At 39.6% G+C, this 17910-nt stretch overlaps 1 protein-coding gene across 2 annotated transcripts in view; it reads left to right on the forward strand.

Moving 5' to 3' along the window:
• CLVS1 (clavesin 1) overlaps positions 1-17910 on the forward strand; it is a 106037-nt gene that overhangs the window by 34487 nt on the left and 53640 nt on the right. For both annotated transcript variants that reach the window (XM_040588696.1, XM_040588695.1), the window contains one exon: positions 5167-5341. In XM_040588696.1, coding sequence (XP_040444630.1) covers positions 5167-5341 — 175 coding nt within the window. The remainder of the gene's footprint in view (positions 1-5166; positions 5342-17910) is intronic.

Here is a 17910-nt window from a genome sequence, read left to right on the forward strand (position 1 = left end):
TGAGTTTTACATTTCTAAAATAAATACATGCATTAAAAAAAACAGATGCTTTCTAAAAACACATCCAAGGAAGCTGAGGCTTTCTTATCAATACTTTGTGAGCAGAAAGGAGAATTTAACCTGCTGAAATAAATGACATCATATGATTTATGAATACTGGTTCAAAACCCAATGCTGACTGGATTCCAAGGGCTTTTCTATGAACAGCGTACCTTGGCTGTGTATATGAACAATTAAAAATGTTCCTTCCTGTCTCTTCCCTCCTCCACCTGCATTGATGTGCTGTGTTATACACATCTCCCTTTCTAAGCCTTTCATAGAATCATAGATTTGAGGAGTTGTTTAGGTTGGAAAAGACCTTTAAGACCATCAAGAGCAACCATTAACCTAGCACTGTCAAGTCCACCACCAAACCATGTCCCTAAACACCACATCTACAAGTCTTTTAAATACCTCCAGGGATGGTGACTTAGCCACTTCCCTGGGCAGCCTTGACAATCCTTTTCATGATGAAATTTTTCCTTATAGCGGATCTAAACCTCCTTTGGCACAACTTGAGACCACTGTCTGATCCTATCGCTTGTTACTTGGCAGAAGAGACAGGCCCCCCACCTCACTACAGCCTCCTTCCAGGCAGCTGTAGAGAGCGATAAGGTCCCTCCTGAGCCTCCTTTCCCCCAGGCTAAACAGCCCCAGTTCCCTCAGATGCTCCTTATAGGACCTGCTCGCTAAACCCTTCACCAGCTTCTCTGCCCTTCTCTGGACACTCTCCAGCACCTCAATGTCTTTCTTGTAGTGGGAGGCCCAAAACCAAACAAAGCATTCAAGGTGCGGCCAGCTTCTTCAGCTTTGATTAGCTCAAATAATTTGGGGCACCCTGAAGATGTTTTTTCTGGTCCTTCTTCTGCCTGCTTCCTTTTCTGTGCTCTACTCCCAGTGAGAATCCTCTTTGCAGGGCAGTGCCAGCTCTGCCCCCACTAGAAGCTAAGCACGCATTTCTGCTCTCTGTTGGTGATTTATTGTATGGGGATGGAACAAAGTGAGGTGTGGTCTCTTACCCTATTTGCATCTATGCCGCGTTTGCAGCTTGCTAAGTGATATTCAGCTTTGGCCACTCTTTAACTGCTAGAGGGAAGAGGCTGTTATTGCATACTAACTGCAGGATGATAAGCTGAGTTGTCTGCAACTGCCAAGATAATGACACTGGTCCAAACTTTGATAGCCTGCTGTCTTGTGGGACAGTCGGGATTTTTAGTGACAGTTTGTTTTTGCTTGCTACCAGACAGTCTTAATGGCTTCATCTGACAGTACTTCTGTATGTTCATATTTTAACCATATGAATAATCCAATTAGTTTCACTAGCTTGCCTAAAACAGACCCTGTGCTTAACTGTTCAGAGACAGAGTAATGGCAAAAGCCTTTACTGATGCCATGTTCTCCAAAATGTATCGCTTTCTTGTAGTGTGTCTTATTTGACCCCTTATTTTCCAACAGTTCCTCAGCTTTATTATCCATTTATCTCTACAAAATGACTGGTGGCAGAGACATGCTAATAGATCATTTAATTTCCCTGCAATGTCTTTATCCTCTTTAATTGTTCCCATTGCACCCTGGTACTCCACTGAGCCTTTTGATTCTCTCAGCCTGCTTACGTCTCTTATAATTAAGTAATTTCTTCTTATTTATTTTCATGTTATGCCTTTGGCTAATCTCCCCACCAAATCCCTCAGCTAAACCATCTTCATTTTTGTTTTACATTATTGTTCCTTACCACTAGCTTCTGTTGGGTTAACTTTCCATTTTCCGAAGGATATTTGAAAAGCCTCTTTTGTGGTACCTTTCCATTCAGCCAGGCAGATAGGCATTCTCCCTCCCTCCTGCTTTTTGTCTTTCTGAGGTTTGTGCGTATCTTTTGTAACTCATTAGTGGCTCACTTCAGTAGGCTCCATGCTGAATCCTTACAGCACCTTACACATTTCCCTTTGTGTAATAGTAAATTATTTCACTTTTTGTGTGTGTGTGAGAGAGGGTTAAAATGGTGGGGAGGGGGGATTGGAGGAGGGAAAGGAACATTAAGCAAAGGAACAAAAGAGATGGACTAATAGAAAGTGGTTCTGTCTTCATGCATATAAAATGATTTGGATGCAAATCAGTCACACAGCTGAATGACTTGTCTCAGAGCCTCAAGATTAGGGAGCAGAGGGCTTCAGCCTCAAGTGGCACTCTGATTTCTATCCAGACCCTGCATTCACAAAACAGTGTGCCTGCAAACAGCCCACCTGGAGGACTTGCCTGCTGCTTCCATGTCTTCTCATACTCATCTGAAAAACATCTTTGTGTTCACTTTGAGTTATTTCCTACATCATGTCTTAAAATTGCAAATACATAGAGGTGGGGAGGGATCTGGGCAGATGACAGCCAGATTAGTTGCACACTAAGAAAACTGGGGTGCTATATCTCCCAGGAAAATAATTCTTACTGAAAGTACAGGGAAGCACAGGTGACTAATTGCTTCAAAACCTGGTAATTTATGTAGACACCCAAACAAAGACTGGAATTTCTCAGCACAGAGCCTGAGAGGAAGATTTTGCACTCAGTCAAATGGAATATTACATTGTGATTTAGAGTTTAAGTGGATTACAGAAGATGCTTTGTATGCACCATTTCCATACAGCCCTACTGAAATCATTACACAGCTTCTAAAAGCATCAGGATCACGAATATGAGTTTGAATGTTCTATTAAGAAAACTTCTTCCCACAAATGAAGGATGAAACCTTTTCTTATCATAGCGTGGCCCTGTTTTCACACCTTCAGTAGTAACAAGTATTTTCTTCATTCTAGGGTTTGCAAATGTAGGGTTAAAATGAGCTCTGGTTTAGTCCATCTTCCCCAATCCAGGCAGAAAGTCCATCCATGAATGCTGGTATCGTTCTGTGTTGATGACAAGAGAGTAGAAAAGGCTGGCATGTATGCAAGGACACTTTTGGAGCCACTGCACACCCCTGGGAGCTTCCACGGGGCAGTTCTGGTGAAAGGCTGACCCCTTGCCTAGGGGTGCTGGGGTGAAGTAGTTTCAGATATATTAGGTAGATAAAGTCTAGGGGTGCACTCACTTTTTCATCACTGAAAGTCTAATAATCTGCTGCTGCTGCTGCTTGAAAGTCATCACCAGTTTCAGCTGGACAGTGGATAGTATATCCATATCATGGTGTTTTGAAATAAATTTAGACTAAAAATAAGTGTCAGTTCCCAATCCAATCAGTATGCCTTCACCTTACATTGCTAAGGAAAGTGCTCCTTCGGTTTGTCTGTTTAGCCAGCTTCCCCATAGGATTTGAAAAGGTCAAGGTTGTTCTGCAAATGAGGGAAGGGTGGTCTGGTACATAGCAGCAACAACGCTGAATATCTTTAAGCTCTACCTAGGTATTGCAAGTTGCCTCGGCAATTATACTTCAGAGAAGCTTCTAACTTTTGCAGAAAGGCACAGTACAGAAACAGCTTTTTCAAGGGACTGTGCCTTTAGAGAAGGAACGTCCATTTTCCACTCAAAACCTACTGAGAGAAAAAAGAATAAGAAAACATGTCACCGTTTACTTGTAATAGAAATTTACCACGTGTTGCTGCCATTGAGGGGTAGAGGTCTTGGTGGTAGAGAAGTTTGGTTGTGCTGCATATGGGTTTTTTCTCTCAGTTAGAATTTGAAACAAAACTCTCGCAAGCTTAAACGCCTTGTTTTATATTGAAGAAAACAGTAGAAAGGGATGAAATTAAAATCTCCATGGAAGAGTATGGTGCAAACCTTTCCTGTAATGGATCTCAGTCCTCATCAGAATTTGGGAATTATGCAGAAATAAAGCAGACTGCAACAGCATTTCATTTTACACAAGGTTAAGCTGTACTTTCTGAAGCTATCCTTGATGTTGCTCTCTAAAAGAGCCTGTGTAGGGGAATGAGGGCAGTGGGTTGATTGGCAATGATAATATGCAGCCGTGGTTTGCTGTGAAGGCAGTGGGTTGGTTGACATGGATGATGTGCAGATGTAGCTCGTTCCTGCTAAGTGGTTAAATAGCTCGGATGAGCGTGGTTGAGGAGGTCTTGGATGAAGAGAGGCTGGGTGGGGAAGGAGCCTAGAGAAGGGGAAACCCCCAGCTTAGCAGGGACAAGGAGGAGTGTGGCCTGGCTTCTGGAGCGTGGAGAAACAGCATAGGTAGTAGAGTTTGACCAACAGTAAAACTCTTTTGTTGCTTGCTAGCTTGTTTGTGCTGTGACAAACCTGTTGTTTGTAAATCTTCTTAATGAAAGAACAGATGAGGAGAGGGCCTGTTTCAGCTTATTGGGATGTAAATACAGAATTAGTTATTGAGGTGTCCAACTCTTGCTTTTGCAAAATGCATGAGATGAAAGTAGAGAGTGGCCCAGGCTTCTCAGTACAGACTTTCATATTAAAGAAAACATTTTCTCCTTTGTTACTTTCTATCTCCCTCAAGGCCTCCAACATTTCTAATTATTCTCCCAGAGCTGAGGGAAGCCTTGCAGTCAACCTGCTGGTAGCTGCTAATTAATAAAGAGTTCCCATTTTGAGTGTATGCAGCTATTTTTCATGTTGTGTTTGGTTCACAGAAACAGGGAAACAGTCAAACTTAATTGTGCAAAGCCTTGGATCATTCCCTCCACTCAAGCAGGAGCCTAGTTCTAACCATACCATGTATATTAATATTATACTGATTTACTTCTTTTTCTGATTTTTCTCTTTGTAATAGAAAGAAAAGGGGAAAAGAAAACCCAAACAAAAAAACATGGTAAAGTTTATCCAGAGGAACAGGGATTTAAACTGATAGCCTGAATCCATTTCATTTCATCACAGATATTTACCCAAAGTAGGTTAGCGAAAATCTTTTGTAAGGAATCCCAGAATTGAAAAGATTTTGTTCAGGGTTTATTTTATCCACCAGTGAACAGGACTTATCTCACCAAGCAGAGGAGCGTAAGTTTTGTAGCAGGAGCTCTTTAGTGGCACCTCTGAAACAACTCTTTTTTTCAGAAGAAATCTACCAGAATAAATCCCTGTCCCTTGCTCAGGCCCTATCCACAGCAAAGCTGAGCATCTTCAGGTTTGAAGATAACTGCAACCAGTGATTATTTTTTTTTTCTCCTTTGGCTTTAGGAACTCCTTCATAGATATCCTTCGGGCTATCCTACTGTCCTTGGAAGTGCTCATCGAAGATCAGGAGCTTCAGATAAATGGCTTCATTCTAATTATAGACTGGAGCAACTTTTCCTTCAAGCAAGCCTCCAAGCTTACGCCATCTATCCTTAAACTGGCCATTGAAGGGTTACAGGTAAGTGGAGGGCAAGACATGTGCCTGCAACTTTTATTGCTGCAGACAGTGATTTTTGCCTCATCAGGCACTGGGCAGATGAAGGGCTGAGAAAAAAACCCAGAATTCTTTAATGTCATATCCACTTGCAGTGGAGATTGATTTTCAGATGTTTCATTTTGACTATCACTTTTATTTCAGATGTAAATCAGTGTAACCAATGTGTGTTACTTACTGCAGCATTAAGAAGGAGGGTTAGGAATTTGAGGTTTAATCCATCAGAGAATTCAGGGGGATTAAAATTCAGCAGTGTGTGCTTTCTGGAATGTGAAGTCCACATGAAGGACATCGTTGTGCAGAGGAAGGGTGGCAGGAGAGGTGAGCATCTCCCTCAGCAGATAGAAATGTGCTGTCATGTTCATGTGGATGCATTTGAGTGGGAGGGAAATAAGGAAGAGGAAGGACAGGCTCCCCGTTGTGCCCTTATTCTGGCTGCCTTCACTTGTCACGCAGGATCCTGTTACAGTATGGTTGAGACTGTTCAGGGGCTGCATATCCACTTGGTGCTTGCAAGTAAATAGGAGCAGGTTAAAACCATTCACTGTTACAGGGTTAGGTGGAAAGTGAGGACAAGGCAGCTGGGGCCTGTTGGGCCAACCTGAGGATGAGCTGTGGTGCTCAGAGAGGACCTCAGCCCTTCCCACTAGAGTCTGAGCCCATCAATGTGTTAGAACTGAGATGGATTTTTACATTTGAAGTAGTCGGACACAACTTTGTTAATTGTGGGCATTTGATAGAATCTGAGGACTATTTAGGTTGGAAAAACCTCTGGAGATTACCTTGTCCAACCCCCTGCTCAAAGCAGGGATAACTTCAATCTTAGACTGGGTTGCTTAAGGACCACATTTCATGTAGCCACATATTCAAAAGGGAAGATTTCATAAGTCATTGTTTTTTCATTTTATTTTTAGTACTTTTCAGGTATCCCGCAGTCAAAACTACCTCAGGAATAATCTTCTCTGGGGTGTGTGTGTATTTTAACTTCAATTTACATACTAGAAAGAACAATTTGTTCAACAAATTTTTTTGACTAATAAATTGTCTACAATTAGATCGTGATTGTCTCTACTTTGGGTTATTATTCAAAAATGAGGTAGAAAAATCTGCCAGCAGTTTTAAGCCTGTGTTCTCATTTGTGAGGAATTTTCATCTACTCTAACAAATTAGAAAGTCAAGCTGTGCAATTAGTCTCTAGGACAATATCTTATCTTCTCCTGCTGATACTATCACTTCATCTGCGTTCCTTCACCAAGTAACATTCTGTAGTTCAAAAAAACCCCTTCAGTCAGAAGGAAGATAAAGACAAATGACATTCATAAGGGAATCAAATCCCAACAAGGTGTCCTTATGCGTGTCCAAATTTTGCACTTCAACCCTCCAGTAAGGGGCCAATGAAGCCTTCAACCCACCTGATTTCTGGCCATGACACTGCCAGGTTGTTTGCATATGATTTATTTGCAGTTGTTGGCAACAATATGTTTCTAGAAGTACCAAAACCTGTGAGCACCAAAGCTGATCTTATGATTGTGTCATTATCCTGACGTCCTGTGCTGGGTGACTTAAGAAGGCTGCCTTTCTTTTTGGTGGGTTGGCATTTCATTTCTTATTTAAAGTCATGTTACTGTTGTCTTCTCCATGATAAGCAGAAATAGAACACTCTAAAAAATACAAATTGGGATAATATGTCCTAGACTTTTCTAACCACTGGCGGGCTTGACAAGTTGTAGGAGTTGTGAATGATGCACTCCAGTTTATCAGGTTTAGAAGTAAGTCATTCATGCTTATAAAGCACATATTTAGCAAGCAGTGTTGGTGGGGCTTTATTTAGGGATGTGTTTTTTTTTGGCTCTCATCATTGCTGTTGAAGTACCTTCATTAAGGCTTTGCTCTATTATTATTTTAAAAGAACTGCTGCTATCCTAATGTAAAATTCATGTAAAATATAATTGAAATGCAGGCAAGACCTACATAGAGAAAAAGAAGAGTCACAATATGAGTTGCATTGGAGGTGACTGAAAGTGAAAAAGTCAGGTTCTACTCTCGGGAGATGATGATGTCTGAAACCGAGGTTGGTTTAGTTCCTTGTTACTTCTCACAGCTAAGGCACTATGCATGTACAGAACCTCAGACAGATTACACGGCTATCCCAGACCTCCTTTCTAAGAAGAGGGTTTGGGTCATATTAAGTCCTGTGTAAGTCTAGTGAAGTAGATGGAAGGAAAATAATTGTGTCTTACAGTTTCTAGTGGGGTTGATCCCATATGTTTACATGTTGATGTCTGAGCCAGGAACTTCTAGCCTCTTTGTCTGTAATAGTAATTTTAATGTCATAGCTGAACCATTTTCCCAGAGGTTTGTTAAGGACTCATCTGATTCAGTGTCTCAGACCATTGCTTTCTGAAATTCAGAACTGCTAAAAGTAAAATGCAATAATTTAGGCTTATGCATTTAATATTTTTTCTTACTTTCAAATTACTTTAAGCCAATCAATATATTATTGATTTATTTGTATTTGATTTATTTGTTTCTTCAAATTGCTGCTTTATCAGTAGGAGCAGAGAACAAACATTACACAGGTGTGTGCATTGGTTCATTCTGTGTTGGAACAAGACCAACGCTAGTCAAATCTAATAGACTTGGCTGCAGAGATTAATATGTTGCTATTATATAGGATGCTCAGTTCCAAATACTGTAAAGTCTGTAAATGCTCAGGTAGATGAGTTACTTATCAGCCACATGTCTGAAACCACATTTTGCTCAATACTACTCTTTACTCTGGATTTCTGTGTATATTGCATCACACAAGATAGTTCACTGTAACTCTACAGGGCATCTTCTCTGTTTCTCAGTTAAGATATTTAATGACCTAAAAGTAGCCTTATGTCTCCACTTTAAACAACAGTTGTTCAGATGCTAAGCAAGTATTTGTACAGTATGGCAATTCTCATTATGCCACAGTAGTACAGAGCCAAATATGTTCTTAGTGCCTAAACCATCCCTGATTAATGAGAACTGCTCCTTTATCACAAGGCAATTGCTACTGTATGCTTTGAGCTCATGCCATACTCCTTACTGACATGGATAGAAAGGTGGGGAAAAAGATGTTTATAAAACCAATCTATTTTGCCAATAGCTTGATGATTTTTTATTTCTGATCCTTATTCTTTTAATGTGAGCAGCTTTTCCCCTTCACAGTGTATTTCTCCCCTCTGTTCTCTTCGTCTGTGAAGCCATACTTCTCTGTATTGTCACGCTGATCTTATAATTATCCTATGATGGTACACAAAATTTAATTGTGGCTTAAGCCAACCAGAAACTAAACTTTGGGGCATTTTGCATAATGAAATGAGCGTTTTAGAATTAGAAGCATCAGAGTTTAATGGCAAAGGTGAAAAACCTGTGTTGCAATTGTAAAGCATGTAAAAAATGGTCACTTCTTAGTATGGAGGTTGTTTGCTACTGAACACTGCATCTGAAGACATCTAATAAACATGGGAGTTAGGGCTGAAGAGTGTTACAGTGAACACAGCCTGGGTATCCAGTGAAGCCCAGACTTGTTTTTTAAATGTTTGTTGTTTGTTGCTCAGAGGATGTAGTTGCTTTGCCTTTAGAAGGACTTTTGATTTTGGGATGTTCCTGCCAAGGAGTAGAGAGGAACACTGTTTGGTTTTGCTTTACCGAACACTAGAACCATGTACCACAGTTTGTGTATATGCATGCATATATAAATTTAGAAATTCCTGCAGCTAGTACTCAGAATTGAAGTGCAACAACTTCTCCAACAGCATCCAGAAATATTCCAAAACTTTCAAAACAGCACAAGGTCTGATCTTGCCTGCCATTGTTTTGGTGAAAACAAAGCTAGAAGGTCAATGTCTACTAAGACCCAGTTGAGTGGCTTATGGCACAGACCAGCAAGGTGGATTCAGAACTGACCTGAAGAACAGGTTTGCAGTCCAGCGTACCTAGTACTGCCTTACATGAAGGCTAACTTGCCCCAGGGCTGTTTCAAGGTACTGAGACTAGTAGGGTAAATGGTTATATCCTGAACATATTCTGTCTTTCAGAATTCTTTAACATGCACTTGTGCTCACATATGCAAGGACAGTGGCTCTCAAAAAAAGCCCTGTGCCTACTTTGTGACAATGATGAATCACAGCAGGAGCGATCTTTAGGGTTCAATAGGGCTTTCAAATTTCACTATCGTTGCAGCCAATAGCAGTAATAACAGGGAACAACCAAGGTCCAAACCCAGGGATTTGTCTGCAGACATTTATTGGTGATAACCTGACAGAAGTTATGACCAACACTGTCCATTAGGAAGTCCATTGAAGTTCTTCTATTTTTTTAAATTATATTCAGTTTATCATCATCCAGTGAAAATTTGAAACTAGTATTTCTGGGAGGAAAGGGAAATAAAAAGAACTCAATGATGTTTGATTTGAGGACACATTAATCAGATAGTGGTACTGATAAAACTTTTCTGAAAAAACCTTTCAAATAAGTGAAACTCGTATAAGCTTCTCTTGGAAAATTGTTCAAGATACATTTGTCCAGATTAGCTCTGATGTTGAGATCAGGTCAGATAAGTTAAAAAAAAAACAGGTTGGTTTGGACATTATTGGATGTTATCTCACTTCAAAATCTGGAATGAGATACCAGATTAAGGAAAACTCAACCTGCTTAGAATTATGTGAATATATTTAGTCTTTAATATAAGCAATAGATTTAAATATTATTAATTTGGGTATGTGTGTGAATTTCCTCCTACTATAATTATGTGGGATTGAGAAACTTAATATCAGTTAAATTATAGCAGTGAACCACTTGTGTCTTGATACTGGCTTTTACAAGCAAGTATTTTTCATGTTGTGCTTCAGAAGAAACAGCTAAAATATCAAATATGCTCAAAATGCAGACTAGAATGCAGAGCTTGAAGAAAAATATTGTAGTTCAGTATTATGGAAAAAGTATAATTTCTTTGTTTGTTTTCCCAAATCTTAGTGAAAAATAGAAGCTTTTAGAGCTGATAAACATTTTCCAGTGAAAAAAAACTTTTTTTTGGAAGAATGTCACATTTTCAAAATAGAAGTATTAGTGAAATGTGTTACTGAAATTTTCTGGAAATAGGTTTGTTTCAAAAGTTTTCATCTGGAAATCAAAATACTTAATATTCCATTTTGAGTGGTAAGAAGTACTTGATTTATGTCTTGTTAGAATTTCTTGCTTTTTCAAAGTTGAAATCAAGCTGAGATAATGGAGTGGTATTTCAGATCAGCATGATCTGTGTTAATGGGCATGTTTGAATCTTTGTTATGGTCAAAGTAAGGACCTGAACAGAGCCCAGACAGTCCTCATGCATCTGGAGACTTTGCCAAACCCTCTGCCCTGCAAACTTGGTCTTTCCTTCACCAGCCTGGGCCCTGGAGCAAGGACCTGTCTCTTCTCTGCTTAAACACATTTATACTCTGAAACACAGGGTAGATGTGATCTTTGACTTAGTACTTGCAGTTAAACTCTGAGTCATGTGAAGGATGCAGGCTATAAGATGCCTTACATAGTAAGTAAGAGATACAACTAGTCTTTCCATAAAGTTTCTGAACATAATACTGCTGTTACTAGTGAACTAGAGTGAAATTTGCATCACCACAAACTGAAGAACACTGTAAAAAGACTTACTCTAGCTCAGAACTTCTGTAGAAATCTGTAGTGTAGGGAGAAGTCTGTCTATGCTATAAATATCCTATAATACTGTTATGCATCACGAGGTATTTATAACTGGTCGTATTAACAGAAAGACAGAGATGGTAATAGCCAGGCAAGTAAAATCATATATAGGTACATGTGTACGCTGGCTTGGACAAGGACAAGTGAAAAAACCTTAGCACCTATTGTAAAATGCCCCTCAGTGTAGATTCTAAAGCTGTTTATCTCTGGGAGGCAAAAAGCAGACACAAAGGTCACTCATTCATTTGCTTGGCGGCTCCTCAGTCTATCAGGTTGAAAATCTCAAAGACAAAAACCAGCAGACAGCTGAGGCCAGCTGCTGGGGCAGTATAACTGGCCGGCTCGATGCATGTCTGCAGAGTAATGTTGATTTATGGCACTTGAAAACTGGTCCCTCTTTCCCTTCACCTGTTAGAAAAAAAAAAAGCTACTTGAAGGCAGACTATTTTTTTCTTTTTTTTTCTTTTTTTTGGTGTCCAGAATTTAAAGATTTGTAAAAAATTAAGGAAATCTTTAGATCTGGATTTTGTGGAAAAGCCTTGTCATGATCTGTTCCTGGATAGGGAAGTTGAAGAAAAGGGAATACTCTAGGCTGGGTCCTTGAGGATGGATAACCATTTCTTTAGCAGCAGCCTACCAGAGGACAGCCAATTTCCTCAGAATATAAAAGCAGAACATTCCTGTGTCATAATCATAGTGTGTTTGTATGTCCAGAAAAGCATATTGTAGCTTCCCAAACTAGACTCCATGCTAATAACTCAAGAAGACCTGCTCAGAACTCAAGCTTATGTTCATAGAGGCAAGATTAGCTTTACCAACATGCAATTGCCTACAGAGTGGGACAAACCTGGTCTGTGAAGGAAACAGAACTCCTTCCAGTAAGAATGACTTAACTGTTTATAAAAGGAACAGGCTCAAGATCTAATGATGTTCAGCATCTGGAAAATGGCTGCAGAATTTAGCAGGTGCTATACCATGCAATGGGATAGTCCGCTTCCTGAACATTGGTGGCAAAAAGCCTTTCTTGATTTCAAATCCACTACTTGTATGAGATGTATGTCTGTACATTTATACATTTGGATTAAACCATTTGCAATATATACACATAAAAACCATACCAATTCTTTCCCTTAAAGGCTGTCTCGGCAGTTCCCAAATCTGTTCTCTAGTAATTTTTTTCCTCAATATTAGAATGTGCTTCATGTTAGAGACCTATGTTGAACTGCTGAACATGAAGTCACAGCTAACAATGAGTGCTTAGTATCCACTGAAAGAAGGTCAGTTTGAATTATTCCAGAAACGTTCATGCTATCTGTCTCCAACAGCTGTTGTGATATGTAGAGTGACTACTCTCTGATCTGTCAGTGAGGGTGCCTTTGAAATTACAGGAGGCGAGAAAAGCGACTGACTCATTATATATAAAATAAAGGTAGATAAACAGGCTTTGCTCTCTGCAAGAGAAGGTTTATGCTCATTGTGTGCGTATCATCTCTAGGGAACTGACTGGAACAAGGAAAAACAGAAGCATAGTAGGCTTTAGACTCACATTTATCACTTGAAAATTGGAATTAACTGCTTAGTAGAATTGATCATCCCAGCCGTGTTTGCCAGTTGGAAGCTTTGGGGCTTTTGGCCATGAGTAAAGGATAAACTGCAATATGGACAGCCTGAGAAGCTGGACATGTCAAGTGGAAAGTTGTTTTTTTAATGCTAGTTACTACATTTTAGGAGAGATCTCATGGAGTTGCTGATAAGAGTTAGACAGGAAGCAAATACTCTTTCAGCCCCAGCAAGGGAACTGGAAAGTTTATTGCAGTAAGTCTGCTTAGAGCAGAAAGCAGCTGTTTCTTACTGGTAGCCAGTAAAAAGGCAGTTAGAGCTAACATCAGTCATGCTTGAATATTCCCACCAACATATTCATAAATAGTTTGTGTTGTATGTTGAACCTTTCTTCCTCTCATAAAATTTGAACGTGGTCTGATGTATTAATTTACATTACCTGTCCTCATTAATTTCATAGGACTTCAGGAATTATGCATCTGTAATAACTGTTTAACTTTTTTAACCCCCAAAGCCTTGCCCTTTTTAGCGTGGAAGCTGAATGAAAGCTTCCTGAAGAGAGTGTTTACTACAGATGCCTTCTTGCTATGAGGAATATATAAAGAAATTATGCAAAATTACAACAGGGATTGCACATACAAGACTAGACCAGAAAGGTATGGGAGTAGTGACACTTCAGTGAGAGCTACTGCCAACAGAGGTGGAGTGGGTACTGTTTTGTGGGGTGGAGACGGAGGTACACATGGACAGTGGGCTGGAGGAAGTCAGAGCAAGAGAGGCAGTGATGATACGACTCTGCACAGCGATGTGTGGCAGAGATTATCCCCTGAGCACAGGTAGGTAAGCACTTGGCTCTCTCTAGGAGAGGACTCATACTGGAACCTAACAGCTGCAGGACTGAAATCCATGTCCCCTGGGAAAACAGCTGAGACAGTGTAAGATCAGTTGTCCCCTTACACCTCCAGCTCACTGTCCTCTTTTTAACACATGTCTTTGAGGATGTGCTGTATCAGTGGAACTGGCCACGGGTCCTTGACTGCTGCCATACAAAAACCCCCAGCTCAGCTCACGCTGATGCAGGAATGGGCTCTTGCCAGGACTCTGTTCATGCTGTCCCTTCTTCTGCTCTAGGCAACGTAATAATTTCTGGTGCAAGTTTTTAACAAAGAGCTGCAAACAATAACATTTTAAAATTCTGGAGAAAGGCAATGATTTTGAGAAACGTTTGCCTGCTTGTTGTTTGACTCCTATTACATGCAGAAAACCAGGACTCATCTGCTACACATAACAATTGCCCTTAAAGCCTCATCTATTATGATTATCTCCTCCTAAAAAACTAACTTATAAATTCTTCAATACTTTGTATGGTGACATATGCTTGTATGGTCAATAGCTGTATGGTCAAAAGAGACTACAATGTATTCAGTAAGCTTCAGGTGAAGTCTCAACTGATGCAAACGGAACTTTTGCTATTTCCTTGACGGAGGCTGTAATTTCACCCCTATTACACTACGGCAGGAAATGATTTTCTGCTTCATAAGAGTTTCCCAGGCTTACAGAAATTGTCCCTCAACACATTGATTTGAACTTTTTGCCTAGTGATCTTGAAGCACTCTGTTTTGTTCTCAAATATTATCTCCTCTTTACTGTGTAGAGCTTAACACCTGAAACAAGCATTCCTGAATAGCAGGGGTTCCTTGATGGAAAAATGTCAACCTGAAACATTTCAAACATGACAATCTTCCAAGGAAAGATGAAAACATTGAGTGAAAAATTCATTCTACTTCCTTCTCCCCTCCTCTCTACCCCTTGCTCCTGCTAAGCTTTGATTTCAACAAATGGGCATTTTCTGAGCAAAGAGCATTTCAGTGGAAATTCCTCCCGTAGCTATACTGCCCGGTAAGTCAAACCTTCCTAAGATTCTTTTGTGACATGGTTTGCATCCCTTTCTGGTAGACATATATTAGACCATATGAATGTGCATCCTGCTTTTCACTCTGAGCACACTCCCACTGTTTCAAACTAACTGCAGTAGAACCAGTTTAAAGCATGGCTGAAGTGTAATAAAAATAATTTCCATTTCAGAAGAGACTTTCTGATCAACTCCAATCTATGCGCAATGAAAATGCAGTTAAGAAAAAAAAAGCTAACACAAATATAATTACAATGCAAATATTCTTCAAATAGCAGATACCTTTAGGCTGTCGGCACATTGACAGTTTTTCAGAAGAAAGGCAGAACCATGAATATATATGCGATGAGGAAAATACTTGTTGACTGTTGAAGAATTATGGAGGATAACAGCAGAACATTCAATAAACTGAAAATAGAATTCAAGCTTGCCTAGGCTTATAGGGTAATATAAGTCTTATTCTTTTATTTTCCAAGATAATTTAGAAGCAGCTTTGAATTAGTAGACATGGGCTCAAAGTCTGGAAGAGATAGTTTCTGGTGGGTTGGTGGGAATGCTCATGTAAATGGACATTTGCAGTAGTTACAAAGGGTCCTACTCTAATTTCTTTATGAAGTTTCACAGAGTCCTGCTGGCAATCCTAACATTATTTGACTTGATTTACAAACACACAGAACCTGAATTTAGATGTTTCTCAGGAAATAACATCTCCTCAGTATAGCACAGATAGTATTAACCTCTTTGGGAGGGTCCTTCCCTTCATCATATCTTTTGATATCATTTATCAAAGTTATTGCTAGGTGTAAGGAAAGCTGCAAGGGGACAGTACTAAAGAGGTAAGGATTCCTGAATCTGTACTGTAACCGACATTAATGAATTGATACAGCTAAAGCTTAAAGCTTCTGACTTAATTAATCAATGTGAGTGGGCTTTCTGCTAACATTGGAGACAGTATCTATTACTCACTCTCTCTCGGGGAAAAAAATTAACCCTCCATATTTTCAGAAAAATTCCAAACATGTTTATCAAAAAAAGAACATTTGCACTCAAAACCAACTAGGCAAACTTCTGTTTATGTTGCTGGCCATTGTCTTTGCTTAAGCCTAGTCAGGGATCACTGCAGCATGAAGACTGCCTGTAGTATTTGGCATTGTGTGTGAAAGAGCTGCTTGGACAACCGGATTAACAAAGGACTAAGGAAGCAGAAAACAGCCAAGCTGCCATCCTGGTCAGAGGCTGCATCAGAATCTCTTCAATAAAGCTTTTCTATGAAAAGTCAAGATTTTCAGGAAGAAGCCCACAACTTTTTGCTTTTTTCTGGCCATAGTTTGGCCAGAAGAACTGTCTCTTCTTAGAACTGAGAGAAACTCATTCTCTGCAAGATTCTAGCTATATGCTTATAGTGTATCACCCCACATTTTCTTACTTGGTCCCTGCCTTGGATATGTGGGTGCAAACGGTCTTCTGGTCATCTAATAACAATTGCTGCTCATAGCATAATGAATGTAAGTACAAAATTAGTTCACCTACAGACATCTAATCAGCTAGCCGTTACCTAGACTTTTCTACTTCCCAACCTCCCTGCTCTTCCTCTACCTTTGATACTGCTTTTTCCTCAAAATATTAAAAGATAAATAGAACTTTGAGATATACCAGGTGTGCAAGTGTGTATTTTGTGGTGCTGAGCTCACATGGGTAACAGCATTAGATATTCAAACACACAAAATATAATTAACTTTTCAAGAAATTTCCCTCCACCAATTTGTTATACATGCCTGAATGAATGTTAATGGGGTCACATAGCTCTTTGAACTGCTGCTGACAGAACAATAAAGAGTTCCTGTGGTTTTCAAGAAACAGCACAGTATAATTTTGCTTGCTTTGCAAGGGCATTTATTAATGATATCATTATAACCTCTAAACTCTTAGTCCACTCTCAGAAACTCACAACACTTCAAATGACAAGTTACCATCTCTTCTCCCTGGGAGAATTGAATCTCAATTATAATTTATAATGTGTTACTTGGTGAATATTCTTTTCCTGTGTCTCTGAGAGGTGCCAGCTATGGTATTTTAATGAAGCACCCCTTTTTTTATAGCCTTTCTCCTCTTAAACTGGAACAATAGCATTTAAAGGGCTAGACCTCGTATCCGGCTTGCTGAGTGTAAGGAAGGCAAAGAAATTCCATTTGAACTGTCTTAAAAGACAATGAAAATAACTTAAATTTGTCTCTGTTCCAGATGCTTGAACAGTATTGTCTGAGAATGTATAAATAACCTTACTAGCAAATTCCTGCCATCTGTGATAAAATTCAAATGTTTAAAGTATTTTACTTTGACTGCTTACACCATTTTGAGGTTGTTTGTTTTGCAAAGATATTCTAGGCAAATCAGCTCAGGAATGTTTGTTAAACTAGCAAGTAAGTGAACATTGCTATTAGCTTGAGTAAATGTATTTGGTATCTAACTCTAAGGATTGCCCAGCTTTGCGTGAGTTTATAGGGAAAAAAAAGAAAAAAAAAAAAAAAAGCAACCCTTTGTAGTAGTGCATTCCTTTTCTTTGAAGCTAATGCAGAAAGTACATCTGTAGGATTCCAGGTTTAGACTGAGAGAAAAAACAACCAACAAGGAAATAATCTTGCATACTTATAGGAGATCTTACAAGTTGGTCCTCTCTGATGATTTTCTTTACATTGGAAATTTTACACAGTACAAATTCTGTAATTTGTAATCATGTAAAAAGAACATGATTTTCAGAAATTTGCTTTTAACAGCAGAGTGCTTTGTTGGGCATATACACTGTTGAAAGGAAATATCTGATTTAAACATACTTCCATGCAGCTGTCAGGTTCAGTTTCCCCTCAGCAGCAGTACCTCAGATACCAGTTTTCCTCAAATTGCCCTGGATCAGTCAGGAGACATCCACACCAATGGCACGAACAAGGGCAAGTGATCAAGGAGATCAGTGTAGTGGATCCCCATACATGTGACCAGCATTACTACCATGACTGGTAACCACAGGCAAAAATCAGTGTCTCCCTTCTTTTGTATATTTGGGAGACTGTGTCCAAGCCCAGAGAGAAACCTCGTGCCACCTCTCCCCAGGCCCTGGAGGCTGTGTTTTCACAGCAGACCTTTTTGAATCTGGGCTGTTTGGCATGCTAAAAGAAGATGTGAAATAACCCTTGGCAGGAACATTTCACTAAAGATGAAACATCTGTTGATTTTTGTGTATATTGCATCCTTTTGAGAAATGTGCCACCTCAGTAGGGGCAGCCTTGGAAGATGTGACACAGGTGAAGACTTTGAACCTTTCTGATTTCTTTGCCAT

Source organism: Falco naumanni, chromosome 3 (assembly GCF_017639655.2).
Source record: "Falco naumanni isolate bFalNau1 chromosome 3, bFalNau1.pat, whole genome shotgun sequence".
In the NCBI taxonomy this organism is placed as follows: domain Eukaryota; kingdom Metazoa; phylum Chordata; class Aves; order Falconiformes; family Falconidae; genus Falco; species Falco naumanni.